Source organism: Heloderma suspectum, chromosome 5 (assembly GCF_057233095.1).
Source record: "Heloderma suspectum isolate Gila_16-S chromosome 5, 16-S_ref, whole genome shotgun sequence".
Classification (NCBI taxonomy): Eukaryota; Metazoa; Chordata; class Lepidosauria; order Squamata; family Helodermatidae; genus Heloderma; species Heloderma suspectum.
In genome coordinates this window covers 165,836,813-165,863,824 of record NC_139462.1, presented here as the reverse complement: position 1 = coordinate 165,863,824, position 27,012 = coordinate 165,836,813, and the positions used below count along the sequence as shown (strand labels likewise).

At 45.1% G+C, this 27,012-nt stretch overlaps 1 protein-coding gene across 1 annotated transcript; it reads left to right on the top strand.

The window, feature by feature from the left end:
* Positions 1-2,048: 2,048 nt before the first annotated feature.
* POMGNT2 (protein O-linked mannose N-acetylglucosaminyltransferase 2 (beta 1,4-)) lies at positions 2,049-23,771 on the top strand. Its single transcript, XM_084860423.1, has 3 exons — positions 2,049-2,427; positions 14,698-14,829; positions 21,468-23,771. Exon 3 carries the CDS (start codon positions 21,559-21,561, stop codon positions 23,293-23,295), a length of 1,737 nt encoding a protein of 578 aa, XP_084716549.1. The 5' UTR covers positions 2,049-2,427; positions 14,698-14,829; positions 21,468-21,558; the 3' UTR covers positions 23,296-23,771.
* The last annotated feature ends 3,241 nt before the right edge of the window (positions 23,772-27,012 follow it).

The following is a 27,012-nucleotide window of genomic DNA, read 5'->3' as shown; positions in this document are numbered from 1 at the left end:
TTCAACAGTATGTGAACCGAGAACTACCGGAAGTACAAGCTGGGTTTTGAAGAGGCAGAGGAACTAGAGATCAAATCGCCAACATTCACTGGATCATGGAGAAAGCAAGAGAATTCCAGAAAAATGTATATTTCTGCTTCATTGACTATGCTAAAGCCTTTGATTGTGTGGATCACAACAAACTGTGGCAAATTCTGAAAGAGATGGGAGTACCAGACCACCTTACCTGTCTCCTGAGAAACCTGTATGAAGGTCAAGAAGCAACAGTAAGAACCGGACATGGAACAACCGATTGGCTCAAAATTGGGAAAGGAGTACGACAAGGCTGCATATTGTCACCCTGCTTATTTAACTTATATGCAGAGTACATCATGAGAAACGCCGGGTTGGATGAATCACAGGTTGGAATTAAGATTGCTGGGAGAATTATCAACAACCTCAGATACGCAGATGATACCACCCTAATGGCAGAAAGCTAAGAGGATCTAAAGAGCTGCTTGTTCAGGGTGAAAGTGGAAAGTGCAAAAGCTGGTTTGAAACTCAACATTAAACAAACTAAGATCATGGCATCTGGCCCCATCACTTCCTGGCATATAGAAGGGGAAGAAATGGAAGCAGTGACAGATTTTATTTTCTTGGGCTCCAAGATCACCGCAGACGGTGACTGTAGCCATGAAATTAAAAGACGCTTGCTCCTTGGGAGGAAAGCTATGGCAAACCTAGACAGCATAGTAAGAAGCAGAGACATCACCTTGCCGACAAAGGTTCATATAATCAAAGCTGTGGTTTTCCCAGTAGCAACGTATGGCTGTGAGAGCTGGACTATATGGAAGGCTGAGCACCGAAGAATTGATGCTTTCGAACTGTGGTGCTGGAGAAGACTCTTACGAGTCCCCTGGACTGCAGGGAGGTCAAATCAGTCAATCCTAAAGGAAATCAACCCTGAGTGCTCATTGGAAGAACAGATACTGAAGCTGAAGCTCAAATATTTTGGCCACCTAATGCAAAGAGAAAAGTCACTGGAAAAGACCCTGATGCTGGGAAAGATTGAAGGCAAAAGGAGAAGGGGACGGCAGAGGATGAGATGGCTAGATAGCATCACCGATGCAATGAATATGAACTTGAGCACACTCTGGGAGAGAGCGCAGGACAGGAAGGCCTGGCGTGCTATGGTCCATGGGGTCACGAAGAGTCAGACACGACTGAACAAGAACAATAATTAAGCAGACAGCAGGAAGGACCTCTTCGCACAGCATGTTACTAAGTTATGGAGCTCACTGCCACAAGATTGGGGGGGGGGTAAGGATTGCAACTTAATACTGTTTGTGCAGTGCTTTGAACACTTGAAGAGCCTCGTGCAGTGCAGAGTGGTAGGCAGCAGTATTGCAATTAAAACTCTCCCCTCAAGACCAGAGTTCGATCCCAGCAGAAGCTGGGTCTTGGGGAGCCGGCTCAGGTCGACAGCCTTCCACCCTTCCAAGGTCGGTAAAATGAGCACCCAGCTTGCTGGGGGAAAGGTAGTCACGACTGGGGAAGGCAATGGCAAACCACCCTGCTACAGTCTGCCATGAAAATGCCAGCGAAAGCGGTGTCCCTCTAGGAGTCAGCAATGATTCGGTGCTTGCACAGGAGGAAACTTTCCTTTCTTTGAACACTTGAAAGCTCTATACATTTTTAATAATAACAGCAGCAGCAATAAATTCCTCCAGATGGGACATTGTTCTGAGACAGCAAGGCTCCTCTTATGCTCTTCTGTACTTCATATACGTTCCAGGGCTGAGCTCTGGCACTTGACAGCGCAATCTGACCCGTGCCTACTCAGAAGTCCCATTGAGTTCAGTGGGACTTACTCCCAGGTAAGTGGTTGTAGGATTGTTGCAGCTTGAAACAGATGCTGGGGCTTTAAGTGAAGCACGGACAAAATTGATCACGATGATGCATCTACGTTTCCCCTTGCGTCCTCCCTTAAGAAAGCCAGGCAAGGCAAAGGCGAAGCCGCCCGCTAATTTGGAAGGAGTGGGAAAACTACATCCCCCAGCATGCCTCTTGGCAGCGGGCAGAGCCGACGGACCGACCGACCGGCCGACCATGCCGGGCCTGAGCCTGAGCATGCGTGCGTCCTGCCGCGGAGCAGCGCCGGACGGAAAGAACTGGCCGTAAACAAGAGCGCAAGAGGGGCGACTCCGCACCGGTTCTTCCGCCGGCGAAGAAGCGGCCGGGAGAAGAAATCTCGCCCAGCGATTGCAGGCGGCCGCTGCTGCTGCGTTGTGCCAGGCAAAGTTGTGCGGTTCCGCTCGTGGGCGGGGACCGAGCTGCTGTGGAAACGGCGGCCGGGGAAGAGCGGTGGCAGCACGGCAAGAACTGCTGCAGTGTCCTGGGAACCAGCGGCAACGCCGCCGCCGCCAACATCATCGCCCGCAGCAGGAGGTGAGGAGCCAGTTTGCCGTCTGGCCGGTAGGGGGCGCTGCAAGGATGAAGGCCGGCCGCGGCAATAGATCGCGGGCCAGATGGCGCTTATGCCCGGGTTCGAACGTCGATCTGTTCTCGACCGGCATTCCAGATGTGCAAAGAAATAACCCTCCTGGTTCTAAGCTCCGGCGGGGGAGGTTTTTTCCTTTTGATGGCGTTACGAAGCAGCCGGTGACTGCCGACCCTGACCGGAGAGATCAATCTCTGGTTTGGGGGCTTGCTGCAACGCGAGCCTTCCCCAGGCGCCCTCCAGGTGTGCTGGACTACAGCTCCCATCAGTTCCCATCTCCAGGAGGGCTGGGGGTGTAGTCCGACACAGCTAGAGGGCTCCAGGTTTTGGGAGGCTGCGGTATAGGGTTCGTAGGACTGGAGCTCGAAGGGGCCGCCTGGGGGAGAAGGTGGTGGAGTGAGTGTCTTCTGTTTAGGAAGGGTGAAATGCAAACGTGAAACGTAATCATGTCAAGTGTGGGGTTGCAATAAGTTTCGGAGCGGGGGGCAGATATTGCTAAATTATAATGGCGTTTATTTCCCTTTAGAATGTGTTTTTTTTTTAAATAAAAATTTAACCATCGCAATCGCACACAGTGCTTTATAAAAAATCTCAACAGCCGGACACTGCTTTTGAAAAGGGGAAAGTGTGCGATAGGTCTCCTTCCTTACTTCACTGACTCTGAAAATATACTCCTGCAATATTCAGCCAGTGCTATCCGAATGACACTTGAGTATAATATCCTGCCCTTTAAATGAGATGAAATGCAGTCTGCGCAGCAGCTTCAGTCGCAGGCAGTGCACAAGGAGCAAAGATTATTGTACCGTGTACGTTCCCTAGTTTATACAGCCTCCCCCAACCTGGTGTTCTCCTGATGAGTTGGGCTACAACTCCCATCATTCCCAGCCTAGCTGGGATGGCGGGAGGTGTAGTCCAATACATCTGCACAGCCCCAAGCTGGGGAAGGCTGGGTGCTATAGCAACCCATTAGCGACTTCAGGTCCTGCTGCTCCTCTTCATTAGCATTGTCTCATCTGAATTACTCAAGCCTGTAAGCTGATGAAGAAGGGCAGGTACCTCCATCTGGGCACAGTAGTCCAATTATTGTATTTGTGCTCGCTCCTGGGATTCCTATATGGCTTCTGACATTATTTGTGGCTTGTCTGCAGTCCTCATACGACCCAGATCAACTCATAGGCTGTGTTTCATATTGTGGGTGAACATCACTTGCTGTACAATCCTATACACATTTGCTCAGAAGTAAGCTCTATTGAGTTCAGTGGGACTTACTCCTAGGAAAGTGTGCATAGGATTGCAGCCTTGATGTCTCATTGCTCATGGTCTCTGCAACCTGAAGCGTGAAGTGCCTCCATTGATATTGTATGATGTCTGAGGTGGGTCGAGATGATCTGTGTTTTGTCTGTCTGTGTTTTGATCTTTGATGGCTTTTTCACACTCCAGATTATCACTGGATGTTTCATTCATGGAGTGATGTATCTGAACTCACCTTTGGGATTCACACATTAGATCTTCAGGAGGCACCTCTGGCATATACTTAGCCAGTATATCGACATATATACATGTTTTCTTCTGCATGTCTCGAATAGGCCTGTTTCCTTGCTTATGTATGCAGGTGATGTGCTGATTTCTCATGCTGGCTACTACAGGAGATAACCAAGTAAGTGGCTGATTGCTAGCCTGAATTAAACCCTCAAATTGGATGTGTGAATGAGCCTGAAGGTGGCCCGTGTAGTTGTGTGCACATCGTTGTGCAGTGCTACAGGGGCATTGCTAGGTACTTAAAAAGATTTGGGGCCCAGGCTCATAGGTCCGCCCCAGAGAATAATTCTGGGTAGTTTAGGTGATAATTAGGCATTTTTTGCAGAAGGATTCAAGGCTGAATAATTGATTGGGGGCGGGGGTGAAGGGACACAAAAAGCAAATAAAGGTTTTAAAAGTGCATTTAATAAAATCCTCTTTTAAAGTAAAGAGCATGCATTGGGATACTTTAAACTACACACAGATTTCTGAGTGATCACTTGTTCACCAGCTCTGAGAAGGACAGAGGTCTTATTTGGGAATAAATCCCACTAAATTCAGTGGGATTTCAAAGGACTGACTTCAAAGGAAACATGCATAATCTCAGCCTGCATGTTTGGGGTGGGGAGAGAGAGAAGAAAATAGAATCCAACAACGCAAGCAGAGACCCAAAGGATGTGAGAGAGTTTCTGTGGCATTGGGGTCAAGACTGTGGGCTTCGAAATCCTCCATTCAAATCTTATCTCAAGCATGAAATTGTGAACAAGCTTTAAGCAAGTGACTATCTCTTAGCCTCGGCTGGGACTCTATTGCAAAAATGGGGGTGGGGAGGAAGAGATAGGTATTCCTGTCCTGTTTGAGAAAGATGTGCGCCTGAAGTTGACAGCTGTGCTAGGTGCCAGACGGCAATGAAAACAAGGCCTGTTTGTGTGTAAAAGAAATACAAAATGGCCTAGATGCTATAACTGGACTAATTTCTGTTGGTGTAAGAATATTGAAGCTTTTGAATTACACAGGGCTCTTCATCAGGCAGAAGGCAGATTCACCAAGTGAAAGTGTTGTCTATAACAACCCATTGTTTATAATCTGACCTATTAACACGTTTCTGGGTTGAAGAAGAGCCCAGGTGGAATTGGGTCAAATTCCCCAAACATTTTTGAGACTGTTTTCAGGCCAAGTCAACCAACGTAGGCTGAATTTACAAATATTGAGCCTGAGTAATCAGTCTTCGTCTAGATCACCAGTAGGGTCATTTTAGGGGAAGCTGAACTCCACAGTGATCTGACCATAGCAACCACTCTTAGCATAAGTAAACTCAATCTGCTTGTCCAAAGTTGTTCTCAGCAGAAAAACAAAAGGGCACTGGGAATTGTCCCATAGGGTTTCATTCTCAAGCACTTAAGTAGGTTATGTCAGGACTACTCTGCACGTAAGCCATAGTTTTCAAAGTGTTAAGAGAAGCCTCCATACATCAATATGAGAACTTATAAGGGCACCCTTTCAGGCTCTCGTTTGTCTGTGCCATGATGTTCAGAAAAGTGGACTTACTTCCTCTAATACACAGCACTGGGGTATCTGATGTGATGATACTTACGTTGACTGATGGTCAGTGGACTGCCCCTTTATCTTTCACAGGCTGTATTCTGCCCTAGAATACCTCTCTAAGGTAGTCAGCTGGGAACAATATCCCCAATACAAATGGTTGCTTTAAAAAACTATTAACCATCATCTGCAGTAGCTGAAACAACAGGTGTTTACATTGATTTTATTGATCTGTTTTTCACCATCCAAGGTCAGAAAAACACAAAAAATAAAGGGAACAGAAGCAGGTGAAAGATAAAAAGTGACATTGCACCTGCTTTGTGTGCAGAAGGTTCCAGGTTCAAGCCCTGGCATCTCCAGGTATGAGACCTCTGTCTGCAACCCCAGAGAGTTGCTGTCAGTCGGCATGGACAGTGATGAACTAGATGGACCGATCTGAGGCTGGTTCCTATGCTTCCTGTTTGAAAAGATCATGATGCTGCTGGTGGGCCTGATTCTCCATGCTGACTACAGTCTGTAGAAATGAATGTCTTAGGAACAGGGATTTTTAAAAAACTTTGAAACACCGCCATTGTGTTTGGGTGATGTTCTCCAGTTTCTGAGCATCTACAGGAAGGGATGCTTTGCTGCGGATGGGATGGGAGCATCGCTGAGCAGGATGCAACTCTTGACTGTCTGAGTCTTGCAAACAAGTTGTCTAAGGCTACAGTCTTATTGCTGAAATGTTCAGTTCTACTGCCACTTGATTTAGAAGTATACAACCTTGCTTACTTATTGGTGTGGTAAGATCTCTCTCTCTCTGTCTGTCTCAGTTACATTAACCTGAAGACACCATCTCATGCTATAAAAATATTTTGACTCGTGCTTTCAAATGATCCTCACCAGGATCTTCCTTCTCTCTCTCTCAGCTGTGTAATATTTCAGTGGGGAAGGTAGATTGTTGGTGACAGCTGAACTCTTCTTAACCCAGGCAAAAATTCAGAGTGGCTCCTTCAGCTTTTCAAACTGAAGTTCATAGTGAGGTGTTGAGGGGTATTGTGATAATAAAAATAGATGCTACATGCTTCTGCCTCGCAAATCTCTACCTTTGTTTTTGAAAGTGTCAAAAATCTGACTGCCTAGAGCAGCCTTCCCTACCCTAGCAGCCTCCAGATGGGTTGGAGTACAACCCCATCATCCCCAGCCAGCATCTGGAGGACTACACATTCCCCATCCCTGCTTTAGACGACGTTGGTCCTTTACCTGACCACGCTTCAGGACCAGAATAGGCGGCGTCATCTCCGTGGCAGGATTCTTGCTTTGGGTTGGAGTTGTCACCTCTTTCCACAGGCACCAGGCATGGACCTTTAGATCTTTCTGGTTCCCTCACCTGCCATGGCCTCCTTTGTCAATTTCCTGCACTCCTGATTTTATGCTCATATTCAGAATGAGTACTGCAGAAAGGGGCCTTAAAGGAATGGTTTCAAACTTTTTTTCAGCCTGAGGGCCACATTCAATTTCAGCAAAGCTCTTAGGGTGCAATCCTGTGCATGTTTAAAGAGAAAAATGTATTACAACTCTCAGCATTTCCAGCTATCCATGCTGGGAGTTGTAGGACATTTCTCTCTCATAACATGCATAGGATTGTGTCCTCAGGGGCTGCATTCTAGTGGTGGGGCCCAAATAGCCCAAATGGCATATTTTAGCTTAAAGCCCTTTCTGCTCGTCAATAAGCCTGAGGAAGGGCGTTTTTCAACCTTTTAGAATGGGGAGGAAAAAACTGTGCAAAAGTTGGGAAACCACCAAAACGGTCTGGGGAAAGGGGGCAGGGCCTTCTGGGAAACCCCAGAGGGCCAGACTGGAGCCCCAGGTAGGCCGAATTTGGCCCTCAGGCCTGAAGTTCAACACCCCTGCCCTGAAGACTCCTCTATATAGCCCCTCCCCCGAAGTGATTTCTTTTCCACTTGCTTTGTTAGTTTTGCGTAGCAGCTTGGCATAGATTGGACCCCGCTGTGCAGTTGCATTTCCACATGAGGCATTTATTGTGTGCTCATCATTCTCTACTCACAGTTGACGGATTCCGTAGATGATGTCATGATCCTCCAGTTTTGTTTGTTTCTAGCCAGCACTTTTGGAGAGTTTTTTTTAGAGCAGGGAAAATGTGGCATTAAATTGTGAAAGTGAAAGTAAGCGCAACTTCCTCTTGTGTATTTGCACTGTTCTGCTATACCACAGTGCCACCTAGGTATTATGTAGCGAAAGAGCAGGAAGGGAAACATTCCTTGTGTAGTGCTCAGCTCTTGATCCTGTGGTGATACCTAAAGTAGATACAGCAGATTAACAGCCTCATGTAGAAAAGCTCTTGGAGAAGAGCTTCTACAAATACAGCTGGCTCCCTGCTTCAGTCCTTCTCTCAACACATGGAAGTTGGAGGGTGTGCCGGGTGACCTGGTGGAGTGTCGGGTGCAGTCCTCCAGAAATGCATCACCAATAAAGGAGGACAAAGGAGGACGGGGATGTTCATAATATTTCCATGTGTTAATTTTTATGTATAGATTCCAATTTTGAAATAATTCCTATGATTTAAAGAGAAATACAAAACGTCTCACATGAGTGTGGGGTGGGGAAGACTGTGACCAGGCGTCCTTGTGTACATGCTCAGTCTGCTGTTCAGGTGCTAGCTTTGTTGGAAGATCTGAGTTCTAGTCCCCACTTGTCCATGCAGCTCACTGGGTGACGTTGGGCCAGTCACGGATGCGCAGCCTGACCTACCTCACGTTGTTGTGAGGATAAAATGGAGAGGAAGTGTACAAGGTAAGCTGCCTTGGGATCCTTGGAAGAAGAAAAAAGGTGGGATATAAATTTAATAATTAATAAATAAATAAATAAATGCGTCTAGGCTCCTCCTCTCCTTCTTGGCGTGGACTTCAGTGGAACAGTGGTTCAAATAGAAGACTCTCTTCTGTAAAATTGGGCACACGGCCACCCTAATGTTGGGGTGGAGCCAGGGATGCAGAAGTAGCTACCTTTTTATCCATGCTTCCCCAGCCTGGTGCCCTCCAGATGTGTTGGACTACAACCCCCAGCATCCCCTCGGTGCACTTTCTCAGATGTATTTTGAAGAAACTCCACTATGAAAGCCGTATGCTCCCTCTGATTCCTCCACAGTTATCAAGGTTTTTCCTGATGTGCAGTCCAGCACACACACACACACACACACACACACCTCCCAGTATACCGTCTTTGAATAAAACCCTTACAATGAAATTCTGTAAAAATATATAAATAAATTACACTTGAACTAAAATAAATATAAGGCAGTAAAACTGAGTTGCATAAAAATTAGAACAGGCCATAAAAGATTATAAGGCATGGGAAAAATAAAAACGGTCTTTGCCTGGTGTTGTTTCATGCCCAAAGTTCATACAGAAAATCAGCTCAGGGTTTGGGGCAGTTGGCTTGTTTTGCTTTTATTCTTTCACTCCACTGAAGGCTGTTGTCTTTTGAGTATGGCTGATTCTCACACCATGGTCATTATTATTTGTTCTCTGTGCTTCAGGCTATTACTCTGGTTCATGCAGGGAGTAGTTAACTGGTGGTGATGATTGCAGTTGCTCTCTGTTCCTGTACAGTTCTTGGGCAGGGTGGCGTAGATCAAGGTGTGGGTGGCCTTGTCTTCCAGTCTGGGTCAGGAGCCATACCCAGAAACAGAGGTCTCAGCGGTGACGTATAAAATAAAAATCAAGGGGGGCAGGGAAGTCTGGTGTGCACCAAAAAACTGCCCACAGGCACCACATTGGAAGCCCCAGTATTGGTGAATACTTGTGCAGAACAAACGCAAATTATTCAACCAGGCCTTAATGTTGGGGCCTGGGGTCTTATGAGCCAGTTTTATTGGGCAAAATACAATTCTGCATTGCCTTTTCATTTTGTGATGGTGCGGCCTTCTTCCTGGAACAGCAGACTAGTGGCTTAATTGTGATGTGACTGTGTTAGGAAATCAAATCCGGAGGAGCAAAGGAGGGAGTGTTTGTCAGAGCACAAATGACCTACAGCGGTGTTATTGATGTTCTCCAAACCGCTTAAGGTAATGTGTCCCCCTTGACTTTGCCAGTCTCATCTCGCTTTCATCCCGAAGGCTTTAATGATGAATAAAGGTAAGCAAATAAAACAAGAAGCCTTTCAAATAGGTTTGCCTTTACAGTTACAGCCCTGATGAATAAACATGCCTCTGATAGCACCTACCCTGCCATTTTCTGGCTGTCAAAAGGTGCACAGGGGTCTTTGCTAGCTGTGGGGCTGTAAATGGTTGCATGTGCACCTAATAGACTTGGAGCTGCTCACCGCAAAGGCTTGGATTGCACTTGTGTCATTGTGTGCAGCGATTTGCGCTGACATTGAGTGCGTCTCTGTTGTGCAGCCTTCTCCCTCTTGCCTGCCAATAGCCCACCCTGGTGGATGCTGCAGCCCCATTTTGGAATGGATCACCTGTTGGGTCCCTGTGCCCAGTCCTTGAAGGCCATATTTGGGGCCAACCTAGATGTGACAGATGGCCAGCGGTTCCGTGTATTTAAATATGGAACAGCCTCATCACGTCGAAAATGGGTGAGCGGGGAGCTCAGTTTTAAAGGCAAAATAGGCACGTAGGTGAGACAGGCAGCATTCACATGCGCAAACCCATCTTCCTGCTCAGTAGCTGCTCCTCCCAAGCTCTTTTCTCCTTAGCTGAAGTCTTACTGCAGCGATGCAGGTCCTCAGGCCCAGAGACCGAATTCGGCCTTCCGGGGTTCCTCCATGGCCATGGCTCTTTCCGGCCCCACCCCTTTCCCTCAACCACCAGCCATTGGGTGGTTTCCTGGCTTTTGTGCAGTTTCCCCCCAGTTTTAACAGGTTGAAATGCCTCTCCTAAGGCTTAGGGCACAATCCTGTTGGGATGGCCATATGCTTCTGAACTTGGAGGCTCATGGCCATGCAGGGCAGAGCTGGAGGAGTGGCATAGGTGATGTTCGCCTCCCCACTCCTACTCTGTATTTTAGCTCACCTGTCTAGTTGGAAGGGGAGGGAAGGAGGCTGGAGAGGACTAGGGATACAGCATAACCCGGCCTCTCCAGTCCCCTCCCCACCCACCAGAATGCCCCCTTTATCCCCCTCTCCAAGGTCACTTTTGTGATCTCAGAGAGGCAGCTAGCTTAGTTCTTTCCATGCTGGCTGCAAGATGGAGGGGAGTAGGGACGCCTGGTGCTGAGGTCGGAGTGCTGTCTCCAACCTCGGATACAGGAATCCGAAATACCCTATGGTCCCCCAGATGCTGTGTAGGGGCCATAGGATTGCTCTCCCCATTACAGGCAGGAAGAGGTTTAAGATAAAATATGCTGGTCTTTGGGGTATTTTTGGCTCTACCCCTTTTGCATTTGGCTCCACCCACCCCAGAATGCAGCTCCCGAGAGCGTCTCTGAAATGGAATTTGGCCCACAAGCTGGAAGAGGTTCAGTAATTAATTGCCTTACTGGTACTTGGCTAGGAGAAAAACCTTTGGGGAGAGTGCTGCGGGGAAGTAAGCCACAAATGGGGGAAAGGATCACTTGGCCGCTCTCCTTGGTACTCCTCACCAGCATGCCCCTTTTGTTCTTACATTTGGAAACACACCCCTTGTCTACATTTGGAGCACTTCTGTATTTCAACACTTCACTCGTGAGGGTGAGGACCAAACTAGACCAAAATGGTACATATACTCCTCTACCTGTGAACAATGAAAGGCCTGTTGCGCTTATTCCTAAGTAACTTCTACAGGAGTTGGCTTGTAATGCTCTACCTTGGCAGTGTCAGTCACTTATGTAAAATGCATGGCGCTTTTTGTGAGTTGTGAGGGATCAACCCCATTCCTTAGTGATTGTACCATGTGTGCAGAAAGCCAGTCTGCTTGTTGGCCAAACTGCTCCTCCCCCCACATCTGTGATGTCAAACAAAACATATGGGTGCTACTTTACAGATTTGTTGTAAAAAAAAAAGCCCCACACGTTTGGCATATTTTCATCGCAGAGCAGTGTAGGAAGGGCCTGATGAATAGTGGGTGGGGCTTATTGCCAGCACTGCATTGATAAGGAGTTCTCAGAGCTTCCTGTTAACTGGAGAAGGAAGCGTCTCTGAGCAAATGGTTTTATGCCACTTGCAAGTGGGTTCAGAGCATGAACTGGCAACCTCTGGCTCATGGGCGAAATCCAGCCTCTGGAGGTTGCCTATCTAGCCTGCCTGATAACCTGCCTCTGAACTTCAGAGGAAGAAGTTTGGGGCACTGCCATTAGTCTTTTCTATAGTGCTTTGAAAAGCAGTGTGTCCCAGAAATGGTGAGTAGAGCTCATTAATGGCCCATCTAATAAATAAGTCATCACCAGTGCTTTATTATAGAGTGACTGCATCTGTTAAAAGTCGGGAGATGCTTTACTGCTCAGACTTTGAATATGAGCCGTTAGGAATTTATGGTCTGCTACCTCCTTCCAAGTTTATAAATAAGCAAAACAATTCATTTTTGTCTTTGCTTGTATATACCTTGAAATATCTGGTTATGTTACTTTCTTGGTCACAGAGTATGTGTGTCATAAATAAGCTGAGGTGGAAATGTGTATACATAGGCAAATGTATGTTTTTGTGTGTAATATAATGTAATCTATTATAACAATTATAATATGATTATATTAATAAGATAGGGCATCTGTCTGCCAGTGCCATAGAGCCAAGACTGTGAAACCTAGACACCTGAAACTTGGCGTGCATACTAAGATGAGCCTAGGGATGCACACTTTGAGGTTATTTGGTTTTTAAAATGCATTAGGATGCAATCCTATGGCTGGCTTGGGCATGCTGGGAGTTATAGGACTTTTTCTGTCTAAATAGGCATAGGTTTGTGCCCTTAATTAATTTAAATTGTAATGTGTCAGTGTATTTGAAGCTTGCAACACAAGCTTCAATCACTAGGTGGCAGACTTCCTAACCAGAGCATAGCATTTGCAGTCAATACAGTTGGACGCCAGGGGGGCAGAGTCCAAGGGGCAGAGTTATACACCTCAGTGGCAGAACACATTCTTTGCATACAGGAAGTCACCGGAACACAGGAAGCTGCCTTATACTGGCTCAGACCATTGGTCCATCTAGCCCAGTATTGTCAACACTGACTGGCTGCTGCTCTCCAGGATTTCAGGCAGGAGTTTTTCCAACCCTACCTGGAGATACTGGAGATTGAACCTGAGACCTTCTGCACACAGAGCATGTGCTCTCCCACTGAGCCATGCCTCCTCCCCAAGGTTCAGTCCATGACATCTCCAGTTAAAGGGATCTTGAGTAGGGATCTTGAGTCTGGAAGTCCCCTGCCTGAAGGAGAGCTGCTGACTTACAGGGACAACATGGTGGGGTCAGATAGACCAATGTTCTGGCTCAATATAAGGCAACTTCCACTGTTCATTTCAGCTAAGTATGCCCAGGAAGCGTCATCAGTGGATTTTGTCCTTGGATGTAGCCAGTCTTCCAGCACTGATGACTGCTTAATGTTAGGCATATAACCATCATAGTGCTGACGATCCATCGAGCCTTTACTAACAATCATAGGAAGTACTGAAGAAGTGGAGCTGTGGACTGAACCTTGCTGAAGATAAGTGGATCTGGGTCTAGTTATGTCTGGATGAGAGAATATAAGAAAAGCCCTGCTAGATTAGACCAAAGGCCTATATCTGGTCCAGCATCCTGTTTCTCACGGTGGTCCACCGGATGCCTCTTGGAAGCCCACAAGCAGGACACAAGAATCCCCTCCTGTTCCTGTTCCCCAGCAACCAGTATACATAGGCATACTGCCTCTGATTCTGGAGGGCGCATGTAGCCCTCATGACTAGTAGCTGTTGAAAACCTCATGCTCCATGAATGTGTCTAATCACCTCTTAAAGCCACCCAAATTGGCGGCCATTGCTGCATCTTGTGGTAGCTAATCCCATAGTTAAACCATGTGCTGTGTGAAGAAGACCTTCCTTTTATCTCTTCTGAACCTACCACCGTTCAGCTTCATGGGATGACCCTGCATTTTAACAGTATGAGGGAGGGAGAAAAATGGCTCCCTATCCACTTTCTCCACACCATGCATGATTTTTTACACCGCTATCATGTCTCCCCTCACTCGTCCTTTTTTCTAAGCTAAAAGGCAGCCAGAGCTGTACAAAACATTCCAAACATGGTCATCCCATAGATTTAGAATCATAGAATGGTAGAGTTGGAAAAGACCAGCTGCTGGGGAACATGAGTGGGATGGTGCTATTGCACTCATGTCCTATTTATGAGCTTCTCATAAGCAGATGGTAGGCCACTGTTTGAACAGAATTCTGGACTAAATAGGCCTTTGGTCTGATTCAGCAGGGTTCTTCTTATGTTCTTATCCCCAACAGGTGGCTATCCAGCTTCTCCTTTAAAACCTCTAAAGGGATTACAAAATTGGTAGTTTTATTTTTCGATCCCTTTTCTAATGTTTCCTAGCATGGAATTTACCTTCTGCACTGCAGCTGCACACTGGGTTGACCTTGGATAGCTCCTTTAGAGTTCTGACTGGTTCTGACTGAAACCTGGAATGGATTTACCACCCCACTGACATAGAAGCCACCAGCCTCCACTGGTTTTCATTATATCCATCATAACTCCAAGATCCCTTTCTTGTTCACCACCAGCTGAGAATATATATATTATATTATATTATATTATATATATACACACACACACACACACGAAGCTAGGATTTTTTGCCCTAATGGGCATCACTTTACACATGTTTACATGGAACCACAATTGCAATTTTATTTGCCCTTTTATTGCCCTACATTAAATTTTGCCAGAGGTCAGCTACATGTCAGTTCTTGATCTTTTTCTCTGCTGCTATCATGTTTTTTAGATGTGTTAGTGTGTTTTAGCTTATGACTGTATGGTTTGTAATATGTTGCTGAAGATGTTTTAATATGTTGTGAACTGCTTTGAGAAGGGTAACCCTGAAAGGCAGCCTATAAATACAGAAATAAATTAAATTAAAAAGCAACAACCAAACAAATTGTTCACAAGAAATTGTGAACTCTTACCAGAAAATTTAGTGATGTGATTGGAAGAAATGCAAATATTACAAGTACCTGATTAACTGTTATTGACTTTATTTTCAGCATAGTGAGACCAGCACTTACTGGACAACCATGGTCAGATAATACAAGGAATATGGTAGGCGGGATATTCAGGTCCTGAAGAGGAAAAAGAAAATCAACCTGCTTTGCATTTTCAAACACTGGTATGCACAGGTATGTGCAAGTCTCTTAGCTATGAGTGTGCATGATTTCACTTATGATACGAGTGTCCCTGTTCTAAGAGAATTTATATATGCAAGAAGCCCTGACATCCATGTGGGATAAACCAGTTTCTTGGAGATGATTCCCAACATTGAGAAAAAAATGTGTGGGATTATCTTCTCTGCCTGTATTCTGAATGATATAGTCCTAGCTGGAGATTTTTACATGCTCATTCCACCATGTCAGAAACTCCAAGGATGTAGAAAGCTAGCATGTTGGCAAGAAACTTTGGTTAGAGCTAGCTTTCCAGATAGAGGGAGTTTTTGCCACAAGTGCCGTTCAGGTATATAATCTGCCTTTCTCTCCCTCCACCCTTTGATCTGAATGATACAGTCTGGGAGGGCTGTACCATGTTCTCTTTCAGACTGTTTTAAACAGCTTTGGGGGAAAGAACCACTCCCTCATCTCTGTTTCAGTGAGGCTAACAAATACAGCTTCATCTCCTCTTTTTTCCCCAAGGGATTAATTTATTCTTAGGGATTTTGACCCAGGAAGCAGGTTAGCTCAGTACAAAGAGCCAGAAAAAGGGTCAAATCCAAAAGCATTTTGACCTTTTTTCTGGGTGTTTGTACTGAACTAACCTGCTTCCTGAAAGACTTTGAAGTGGGGAGGGGTAAATCTGATCACCAGCCCTCTGAGGATTTCTTGTTTTCTTCCAGATCTCAAATACGCTCAGTCTTGGCAGTCTTGCAACTTCTGTGATTTGTTGTGCAGCAGGCAAGAATTGATGCGTACGCCCTCGAGTGCCTCCTCTGAGGCTCTGGTGCTCTCTTCACGGTCTTACATTGGCCTACTCTGTTGACTAGTAGTGTGTGTATATGTTCATTTGACATGCTACATTGCCATTGGCATTAGTAAAGGTCAGGGCGCATACCACAATCAGAATTAGGAGGTATCCCGTGGCTGATCTCATGTCCAGCCACCTGCCCTAAGATATGGCACCTTTACCCTAAAAGGCACACCTCATAGTCCATCTGTCAGGCCCACTATTCCTTGAGAGCTTTGCAGGAAGCTAATCACCCAGCTTCCCCACGGCTCCTTGTTGTCTTGCAGAACGATTCTTTCAGTTCAGTCGTTCGATATCTCCCTCGAGCGAAAGGGCTGTGGGCACTTGACAAAAGGCGCATTTGTATCTGCTTATTAAGCCAAGATATGATCGTCTGAATGTAGTCTCTGTGTGTGTGTGTGTGTGTGTGTGCACGTGTGCGCGCACGCATGCATGCATGAGGTAGCATTCCCTTGTGTGAGCGCTCACCTGCAGCTTGACATGGTACAGACAGACTCAGGTTTGCTTCCTCCAATGAGAACTAGAGCAACACTACTATTAGGTGCATTTTCTTCTTACTTTCTGCTGTCCCATCGAAGGCTGCAATCTTCCTGTACCCTTGTGTGGGATCAGTTAGCTTACTCCTAAGCAAGCATGTGGAAGATTGCAGCCTAGGAATATGAATCTTCAGCCCCATCACTTTAAAATGACATTCCTGAAGAAAATGTTGAGTATTTTGTCTGTACTGAGCCTTTCTGACCATCACAGGTAGTTAGGATTGCTCTTACGAAGAGCCAAGGGACTCGCCAGGTTGGAATGAAAAGGAATTTTCAGCTGCTTTTCTTTTTTCCTCGTGGCTGAGGTTCTGTTTCTTTTCTTTTGTTCCACTGTCTGCACGTGCCTCTCCCCCCACCCTCTCTTCTCTCTTTTTTTTTAATTGCTTAAATGCATAACCAGCTTCCTGTCTGTCTCCCAGACACCCACTCTATAGTTTGGTAAAACGGCACCAGGCTATTTGATTCAGTCTCGCTGCCCTTTGTGGGTTTTCCGGAAGACGGCAGCAAACCATTGGGCATGCAAGGCTGGCTGACCTCAGGGAGGGCTGGCAAATTGAGGTGAGCCTGCTGGAGCAATAGGACACCGCTGACGGATGGGGCATGCTCAGAGAGAGGGAGAGCCTGTGCAGGAGGCAGTTTGGGGTTGCAGGCGAAACACAAACTCTTGCCCTGACAGCTGTTAGGTTTCTTTCAGGGGTGAGTGGGGCAGAAAGGAAGGCGTCAGAGCATATTTCCTTGCAAGAAAGCCCACTTTCTTTTTTCTGCCTTTTTTTTTTGGCCTGGGCATCGCATTTCCTTTGCTGAAGCAGCCTCAGGTGTGCATTTCATACATGCCTTGAAACCTTAGGACACAATCCTATGCATGTTTAGACAGAGAAAAGGCCTACAACTCCCAGCATTCCCCAGCCAGCATAGCTGGCTGGGGAATGCTGGGAGTTGTAGGCCTTTTCTCTGTCTAAACATGCATAGGATTGCGCCCTTAATCTGCCAGTGATGGTACTTCCGTGGAGTAAGAGGAGGAGGCTGCTGGAAATTAATATGCTTCCTTGGTTAGTATTCATTGCAAACATGCTCTATTAGATCTGCTGATCACACAGGCACCGCTTTGATTCTGCTGGTTGGTTAGGCTCCTGCATGCTAGGGACGGGTGAGAAATTCATTCAGTTTGCATTTTAATACGAACTTACCTAGTTTCGCCCTTTCGAGACACTTTGTGAATGGAGAGTTATCCTTTGAAATTTGCACTTCTCCAAATTTTGTATTGGAGTTCTCCGATCCCAAAATGCATATACTGGAGGAAGTAATGCTCAAGTATGCATTATATTAGGGAAGCTGCTCAGAAAAAAATGTGTACATTAGAGAAAACAAATATACAAAATGCATGTGTTAGGAGAAATGTGCACAAACATGCTTATGAATTTTCATGCAAACTTTTTTTTTTAATTCTCAACGTTCCGGACAATCCGAACTTAAGGCTGAAGAAATTCTCAAAGTTCAAGATGATCCAAACTTAATGGAAAAATGAGAAACTGAGAGGAACCAAAATTCACAGTTTCGTCCATCCCTAATTTTATCCTGCTTTTTTTTAATACTGTATGTTGGACTGGTCTTCCCCAACCTGCTGCCCACAGTTGTGTTGCACTACCTCCCATCACCTCCAGCCAGATTACCCCTGCTGGCTGGGGATGATGGAAATTGTAGTCCAAACATGCCTAGAAGGCACCAGGTTGGGGAATGCCGGTCTAGCATATACTGTCATTCAAACTGATTGTTTTACCATTCCCACCTGTCTGTAGAGTGAGTGAGTGAGTGAGTGTGTGTATACCATGGAGTATTTAATTGAACCACACTGTTTTTCTGCACCATCTTCTGACCCATAGGATGAGGTGAGAACTGTAATAAAGACTTGGTCAGGGTAACATTGTTTTTCTTTTAAATTTGGTTCCATACAGTAGAGTCTCATTCAATATGTAGAGCTTTATTGTTCACACCCACATTGTTGTGGGAAGGTTTCTGAGCATTTCTATTGGCTTAGCAGCCAACGTTTTGGGGTCTTGGGGAGAATTTCTTGCATAGGAAACAGACTTATACATTAAAATGACAAACTCTGGGGTTTCAGGTGGTGCTAATGTTTAAATCTAGTCTTAAATCTCCATTGAGGTTGTGGTTTTGTGTAAGGCAGGGCTCGGGCAACATGTGGCCCTCCAGATATTGTTGAACTGCAGTTCCCATCATCCCTAGCTAATATGGGCACTAGTGAGGAATGACGGGAGTTACAGTCCCAGAACATCTGGAAGGCCACATGTTCCCTATCCCTAGTGATGAAATGTAGTGTGCAAGTGAATGCGAGGTTCCTGTTGCTTATTGTATAGTTCCTAACCATACTTATGGGTTCACACAATTCTAAGCTTGTACAATTTCCTTTTTCAGATGGAGCTATAATTCTTTTGTTTTCTTTTTCTATATTGTACTGGTTTGCTAGACTTCCATTGCTAGTATTCAAAGTCTTTCATAATTAATAGACTTGCAGCCTGAACTTCTGTATGTTTACTTGGAAGTAAGCCTCATGGAATCCAGTAGGGCTCACTCCTAAGTAAATCTGCATAGGATTGCAGCCCTGGTTTTACCTTAAATTGTTTCAGGTTGCCCTGTCTGCCGGGGTGACTGCCTGCGCCTTTTGACAAGCAAAAATGCGACAGGTGGAACTAACCCTATTACAGCTGGGCTATGCCAGGAAAGGCTGTGCATATTGAGCTTCAGCTTGCCATTTCCCTTTCAGTCTAGTTTCTTGTCATGTTAATGTACGTCTGGCATTTGTACCTACTTGTAGTTCTGCCACAACAAGGCACCAGCCCTTAAAATGCTTTGGGAAGCAAAGACTGCATTTGAACATCATGATCAACCTTGGTTTATTGTGTTGGGAAAGAGCCTCCCTAGGGCTCACATGCTTCGCCTTCCCTCTGCCTCTCAGTTGTAGCCGCAGAGATTAGAAATGTTCAGTTCCATTTTAGATTAACCACAGTTTAGTGTGTTGTCTGAGCCCAGACAACCTGTATTTAATCTTAATTATGGCTAGTGGAAACAAGCCATCTTCATAAACTAGAGTGTATGAAGCTGGTTTGTTTCCACTAACCGTAGTTAAGATTAACTACAGGTCGTCCATGTTCGGTCAACACGCTAAACCGAGATTCATCTAAACCAGAGGCAAAAGCTTCCCAACTCTTCATCACAGCTAAACTGGGGTGGGATGGGGGGTTAATGCACAAACACAGGGGGAGTTAGGGTTAGGCTTATCATGATGTCCAAACACAGCCCTTTATGGACTCTTGTTGGCTTAGTTTCATGCCTCTAGTCAAACAACTTGGATGCAGTCCTGATATGGAAGCTAATAGTTAAATTCCTGTTGACACAGTTTGGGGAAAGATCACACTAATTAGCTTCCCTACTGATGTAAGTGATCTTATTATCAGTAATGGCTTTACTTCAGTAACTTTACACCTTACCCATTGGCTTTACCTATGTTTTGCTTGTTCACTCCTTGATATTTTGTGTCAGCTAACTTAGTCCGGATCCAAACCCATGATTCCATTTATTATGTTGTTGTGAGGATACCATAAAAGTTCTACTGGCTGAGAATGATGGGAGTTACAGTCCAGCACACCAGGAGAGCACCAGCTTGTGGGGGAAGGTTGTTCTAGAGTTTCCAAAAGATAACGCCAGATCTTCTTTCATATCGACCCAGCATTTTAGAGTAGATCTCAGTTCCCTTTCAAGACCTGTTGCTTATTCTTCCTGCCCAATTCACCTTTTGCTAAGAATTTGGAAAGCTTCCCTCCTACCATGAAGACAAAGGAGGCTCTATGAACTGCTTGTATGCTTCACCTCCTTCTGTGCCATTGTCCTCTTCCTTCCCTTATTTTCTGCATTTCATTGGCACCTCCACTGCTGATACAGTGGACACTGGGTTGGTGCCATCTGGACACTACCATGGAATTTCCCTGCTTACCTGGGAAAAGTCCAGTTGAACTTAGGGGGGCTTACTTCTGAGTAGATGTGTATAGGATTGCACTGTTATTGACCATCCTTCAGGTTCATTCCCCTAATTTGATAATGTGGGGTGACTAAGCCCCATCATCCTGTCCTTACTACTTGGAATATTGTCCAGGCTGTTGCTTTCGTTGCCATCCCAACCCAGTCTTTCTGGACAAGATGTTGTTGTTCGATTGTTCCCTTCCCTTATGAAGGAAACACCAAAGTTTATAGTTCTCTTTTCTACCAGGATTCTTTCAGAAAGGAATACAAAGCATCTGATTTGCAGTGAAGAAATGGCAGTGAATCTGTAAATACATTGTCCATCCCAAAGCATGCAAGCAAAGCGGTGAACTTCCCAGTCCGCCTCCTGAGGTCCTCTGAGGGCTCTCTGCTGCGGGTGCCTAATGTGAGATTGGCAGCCACTCGCAAGAGGGCCTTTTCCTTTGCCGCCCCTCAGTTGTGGAATGGCCTGCTGGTTGAAACGCGCCTCATTGAAGGTTTTTAAGCAGGCATTAAAGACTCTCTTATTCCAGCAGGCCTTCCTTGTTTAGAAATCTTGTTCCTCTTGCTGACTTTTGTATACTGTTTTTAAGCTGCGTTGTTTTAAGCTGTGTTTTTTTTATTGTTGGATTTTTTAAAATTGCTTTTAGCTCAAAGTTGTTTTTAGTTATATGTTGTTTGTATATATTGTCCATATGCTTTTATGTAAATGGTTTTTAACTTTGTGTATTATATCTTAATGTTTTAACTTTTATAAACTGCCCAGAGAGCTTCTGCTATGGGGCGGTATAGAAATGTAATAAATAATGATAATAACTTTTATGAGAGTTTTGAAAATAGAAAATTATTTATCAAGTTAGTCTTTCCTCATTGGCCATGCTGGCTGGGGATGATGGGACTTGTAGCCCAACGCATCTGAAGGGTGCTGGCCCGAGGAAGGCTGCTGTAGCATCTGTGATTCAGTCTGCAGCAGGAAGGCATGTATTTTTGTGCAGAGAGCGGTGCAGCTAAAATTAGAGAGGATTCTATTTGGGCAGCTGTTCCAAAGAGTATTTTTACATTTTATCTGCATGCCTTCCTCCTTGCATGAAAGCTGAAGGACTTATGAATCTAATTAGAGGTGGGTGGGAACCCCATGGATATTTTCAGTGACATTATAAACCTTTACAGTGAAGTTATGAAAACTATACTGAATTGTGCTCTGTTTTTCTCTTTTTTTGCTATTGTTTTTATAGGTCTCTCTTCCACCATGTTAAAGAGGACTAAGGATGTCTCCCTCTTCCTTTGCATTCACCACCTGCCCACTTGCTAGGATCTGCATTCAGAATGAACATAGCGGCTGTGTTTAATGCCTTGCTAGTGTGTCTCCTTGCAGCTGTGCTGTGGAAATACGTCAAGCTGCGCGATCACATCTTTGTGCTGGAAGAGGAGTTGGTTCTCACCCGCCAGTCCCAGGAACTCTCCCAGGTCCGCATCGATTACCATGCTGCCCTCCAAGCTCTTGTGGAAGATGGCACCAGGATGGTGTGCACCGGCCGGATGCACACCGACCGTATCTGCCGTTTCGAGTCTCTCTGTTACTCCACCGAGGCCGAGGAGTTTGTCTTCTTCCACAGCAACTCCTCCATCATGCTTCCGAACCTGGGCTCCCGGCGATTTCAGCCCGCCCTGCTTGATCTCTCATCGGTGGAGGACCACAACACACAGTACTTCAACTTTGTCGAGCTGCCTGCTGCGGCACTGAAATTTATGCCAAAGCCTGTTTTCGTCCCCGACGTGGCGCTGATTGTGAATAGGTTCAACCCCGACAACTTGATGCATGTCTTTCACGATGACCTCCTCCCAATCTTCTACACCATGCAGCAGTTCCCAGATTTGGACTTGGAGACAAGGCTGTTCTTCATGGAAGGGTGGGGCGAAGGCCTGCACTTTGAGCTGTACCGACTGCTGAGCAGCAAACAACCTCTCCTGAGGGAGCAGCTTAAAACCCTTGGGCGGCTCCTTTGCTTTACCAAGTCATATGTGGGGCTCTCCAAAATCACAACGTGGTATCAGTACGGCTTTGTTCAGCCTCAGGGGCCAAAGGCCAACATCCTGGTCTCTGGCAATGAGATCCGACAGTTCACCAAATTCATGATGGAGAAGCTGAATGTGAGCATGGAAGGGATGCCCAGTGAGGAATATATTGTAGTGTTCAGTCGAACCATAAACAGACTAATTCTAAATGAGGCAGAACTTATCTTGGCACTGGCCCAAGAGTTTCAGATGAAAACCATCACAGTTTCCCTCGAAGACCATACGTTCTCTGATATTGTCCGCTTGATTAGCAATGCGTCTATGCTCGTCAGCATGCATGGAGCCCAGCTAGTGATGTCTCTCTTCCTGCCAAGAGGAGCCACTGTGGTGGAACTCTTCCCTTATGCCATAAACCCTGAACATTACACACCTTACAAAACGTTGTGTACTCTTCCTGGCATGGACCTTCAGTACATTGCCTGGCAGAACACTGAGAAGGAGAACACTATAACCTACCCAGACAGGCCCTGGGATCAAGGAGGAATTGCCCACTTGGACAAGGCAGAGCAAGACCGCATTGCAAAAAGCAGAGAAGTTCCCCGGCATCTCTGTTGCCGAAACCCAGAGTGGCTTTTCCGTATCTACCAGGACACAAAAATCGACATTGCTTCCCTTATCCAGGCGATCAGGCAAATGGTGAAAACAAAGCCTGGGCCGAAGAGGCAAAAGTGGACTTGGGGTCTCTACCCGGGCAAAGTCCGTGATGCCAAATGCCAAGCTTCTGTGCAGGGCACCAGCGAAGCGAAACTCTCTGTGTCTTGGCAGATCCCTTGGAACCTTAAGTACCTGAAGGTCAGGGAAGTGAGATATGAAGTGTGGATCCAGGAGCAAGGGGAAAACACGTACATGCCTTACATCTTGTCCCATCAGAACCATACCTTTTCAGACAACATCAAGCCCTTCACGAACTATCTGGTATGGATCCGCTGCATTTTCAACAAAAATCTCCTTGGGCCCTTTGCGGACGTACTGTTGTGCAGTACGTAACAACTCCATTGTGCAGTGCAAATTCTACTCCGGCAAGTGGGTTTCAATAAAACAAGCCTGGCCCCATTGTCCTGTAACTTTTTAGAGGGCTGAGAAGGATTTGCAGACCATGCTAGTGCCTAAGTGTCCATTTGATTGTGTCCAGTGTGTCTGTGTTGGCAGCATTGTTTCCAGTCGGTGTGTGAACTCTCTTTGGCCCTTGAAAGAAGTCTACTGGCATGATGCTACAAAACTGAAATCAGAATGGAAAGTAACTGTTGTACCTTGCTAGTTATATGAATCTCTCTCTTGTGTGTTGAATGTTTTAAACCCAGCTTTATAATGGAATTTGATTATGTCACTGGATGGGCAATCTTTTTCATATTCTCCACTGTTTAAGATTATTTCTATTTATTTTTCTGCTTCCCCAAAATATCTGTATCCCAGAGCAAAATATTTGGTACCAGAGTATTCATTAAATTGTTGAAAACCTGTTCAAGCACTTTCTCTTTCTTTCATGCCCCCCAAATGGGTATTCGTATGTGAATGACTATTTCACAGCAAATGGTGAGGTGTGCATGGCTTTTAAAAATTTTATTACTTTAATAATTAATATTATTTTGATATTTTCATTGTTGTATTTATTATTTTGGTTGTTGCTTTATTGCTTTGGTGTTTTGTTTTGTTTTGTTTTTACGATAGTAAAATGCTCCAAGGGCATCTACCAGTTGGGTAGTATATAAATGTAATAAATACATAAATTGCTATTGGTTTATAATCCTGTTTTTGCATTATGTATCAGCCACATATCAGATAGTGATGGGTATCCTTTCTGTCAAAACCCAATGCCCAGTTGCAGTCAAGTGATGCAAAATATAAAGGCTGAACTCAGGAAAGCTACGTAGAGCCTCGCTCATTAAAACGAGGAGAAAAGTCATCCTAGAGGACAAGTGTGTGTGCAACTATAGTGATGTGTGGCACTTTCACATTTTGATAAGAAATAGGTAAAATATTCAAAACCAGGCTTCTGTGCAATGAATGGCAATGTATGTAGTTCTAACTTATGTAAGGTAACATAATTACATTATGTAAGGTGATGTAACATAATGGTTGGAAAGGATTGATGATCAAAATGGTGTGTCACTGGACTGCATAAGTCAGAGTGGAGAACCTGTGGCCCTTCAGATGATGATGGACTCGAACTCCCATTAGCCCTAGCCAGCAAGGCAAATGAACAGGGATGATGGGAGTTGTAGTCCAACATCTGACAAGCCACAGGTTCCCCACCCCGGCATATAAGCAGCCATGACAAGGGGTAAGCAGTCTTTGATGTTCTGCACTCAGCACTTCAGTTCTGTAGCTTGGAGTATATGAGAGTAATGTGTTCACCTTTCCGGTTTTGTTTTTCTTTCAACTAACTGGCAAACCAAAGAGGCAAAAAACAGAGATTTTATTGAACATATTAAATCCAAGGTGGATTTGGTACTAAGTTTGCAGAAAAGGTTGCTGGCCTTTTTTAGATAGCAGTGGTTCTAAGCAACAAATATTTTCTGTTCATTCATTATCATGCATTAAAATTGACTGGTGTGTTCCAGACCTGTATTGCCCCTGCAGTAGGCTTCGAACTCTTAATTTAGAGGTGCCAAGATAGTGATAAATCAGATCCAGGTTTACTTAGCAGGAGTGCTTTATTGTGCACTAAATTGTGCACTAAATTATTGTGCACTAAATTATTATTTATATTATATTATTATATTATATTATATTATATTATATTATATTGTGCACTAAATTATTGTGCACTAAATTGTGCTTTATTGAGCACAATCAGCACACAGGTGCACCCAATGGTTGGATCAGACAGCTTCTCTGAACGCTGAGCCATGGGGTAAAATGGGTCTTATACCATACATGTCAGCAGTGAGGCAGCATGACAACAGCAAGCATTAATTAGCATTCGTCTGCAGCTTTCCCAGCATAGGCTAGCAGTGCTTGATCAGAAGGAAACTTTCCCAGCACAGACACCTGCAGCTCAGCATAAACATAGCTTCACTTCCCAGGCACATCTTGATAAGACACTCTAGCTTGTTAGTATGGAATGTGCTGAGGCCGCTATCGACCTTTGACTCATCTCAAGACCCCAAATAAATTTGAGCATTCCTCAGTCTCATACTAGAACTATGAGACTTAGAACGTGGAAGGTAGGCAGAGTAAATTGAATGGGTATGTTTTTTCTCCCTTCAAAACATGTTCGCAAAGTTAACTGTCTAATGAATTTTGGCACGTGGGACTTGGGAAACCAAGTTCTGATTACCTAAACATGTATTGCTGCTTGACCCATGCTGGACATCTCTTGTCAATTGAACATCTTAAATAAGAAGATACGATGCTTGGGAGCAATTCCATTTCTTGCTGAATGTTGCACAATATCACAATTTACACATCAGTGGCTGTCATGTGTTACGCAAACACCTTAACGGTGGTTACTTCTGGCCAGATTGATAGGTATGACAACGTGACCTTGAGATTGTGAAATACATTGGGTTGCATCCAATGTTAGTCCTACTTAGAGGAGACCCATTTAAATGAATTGGACTCAAGTTAGATTAACATTGGATACAACCCACTGTGTTTAAACAGAGCCTTTGGACAGATCCAGGTCACCACTGAACAGTTGCAAAGTGACAGTAGGAGGGTGTGATTTTCAGTGGAGAAGCTGCATGTGGGAGAAGGTGCTTATCTCTTTCCCTGTAACCCTGTCCCCTTTGTTGGGATTGCAGATGAATGTTTATCACGTTGCATGGGAAAGTGGCTGGAGGGAGAGGGTCATGCCCTTCCTCTTCTGCAGATTGCACTCTTCCCCTCACCTCCTTGCAGCTGTTTGGAGATCCAGCTCTAATGCTGAACATCTAATACAGCCTTTAGACTGCATGAGAAACAGGTCAAGTAACATCAGAGGAGAAGTGTTGGCTGTTCACAGCAACTGTGTAATGTACATTAGCTAGCTCAGCCTTCCCCCAATCTGGGGGTCTACAGTTGTGTCCAGTTGTGCTGGACTATAGCTCCCATCATTTCCAGCCAGCAGTGACATTATCTGCGGATGATGGGAGCTGAAGTTCAACACATCTGGAGAATCACGCATGCATGCTCATTTTTCAGATATGATACTGAACACTGTTGAACAGCTTATTCTTTTTTCTTTCTTCCCCCCGCCCCCTTCTTCCGACCCTTGCAATGCATGGCTGCTTAACTTCTGGAGCTCCACAGAGAGCAACCTGTGTGGAAATGGGATTTAACTGCCATTAAAGAGGCACACCACACCGAGAAGAAGGAGAAGGCTCACAGAAGAATAATGGCATCCTTTGGGCTTTCATTTATCCATTAGCATCTGCCAACTATTTCAAGTCATATATTTATATTAGGTTTAATGATATTGGATGAGACCCCCGTGAGCTGTATCTTCTTTCTCTTGTAGGTTTCAGGAGCTCTGACTCACTAGACAATGGCCCTAGTTCCCATTGATGTGGCAAGCCTGTGCTTCTGCTCTGCCACGTCAGTTAGCACAATTGAATGACTCTCCATACAAAAAACTCAAAACAATAAAACCCCAATTCCTTCTAAATAGAAAACTGATGTCAGGGAGAAGGTTCTGAGTTGGTCTTCCCTCAGATATATCAAGGATTTTTTCTGTGGAGGAGTATTCCATCCTGTGATTCCCCCCCTGCTTGCAGTCTGAAG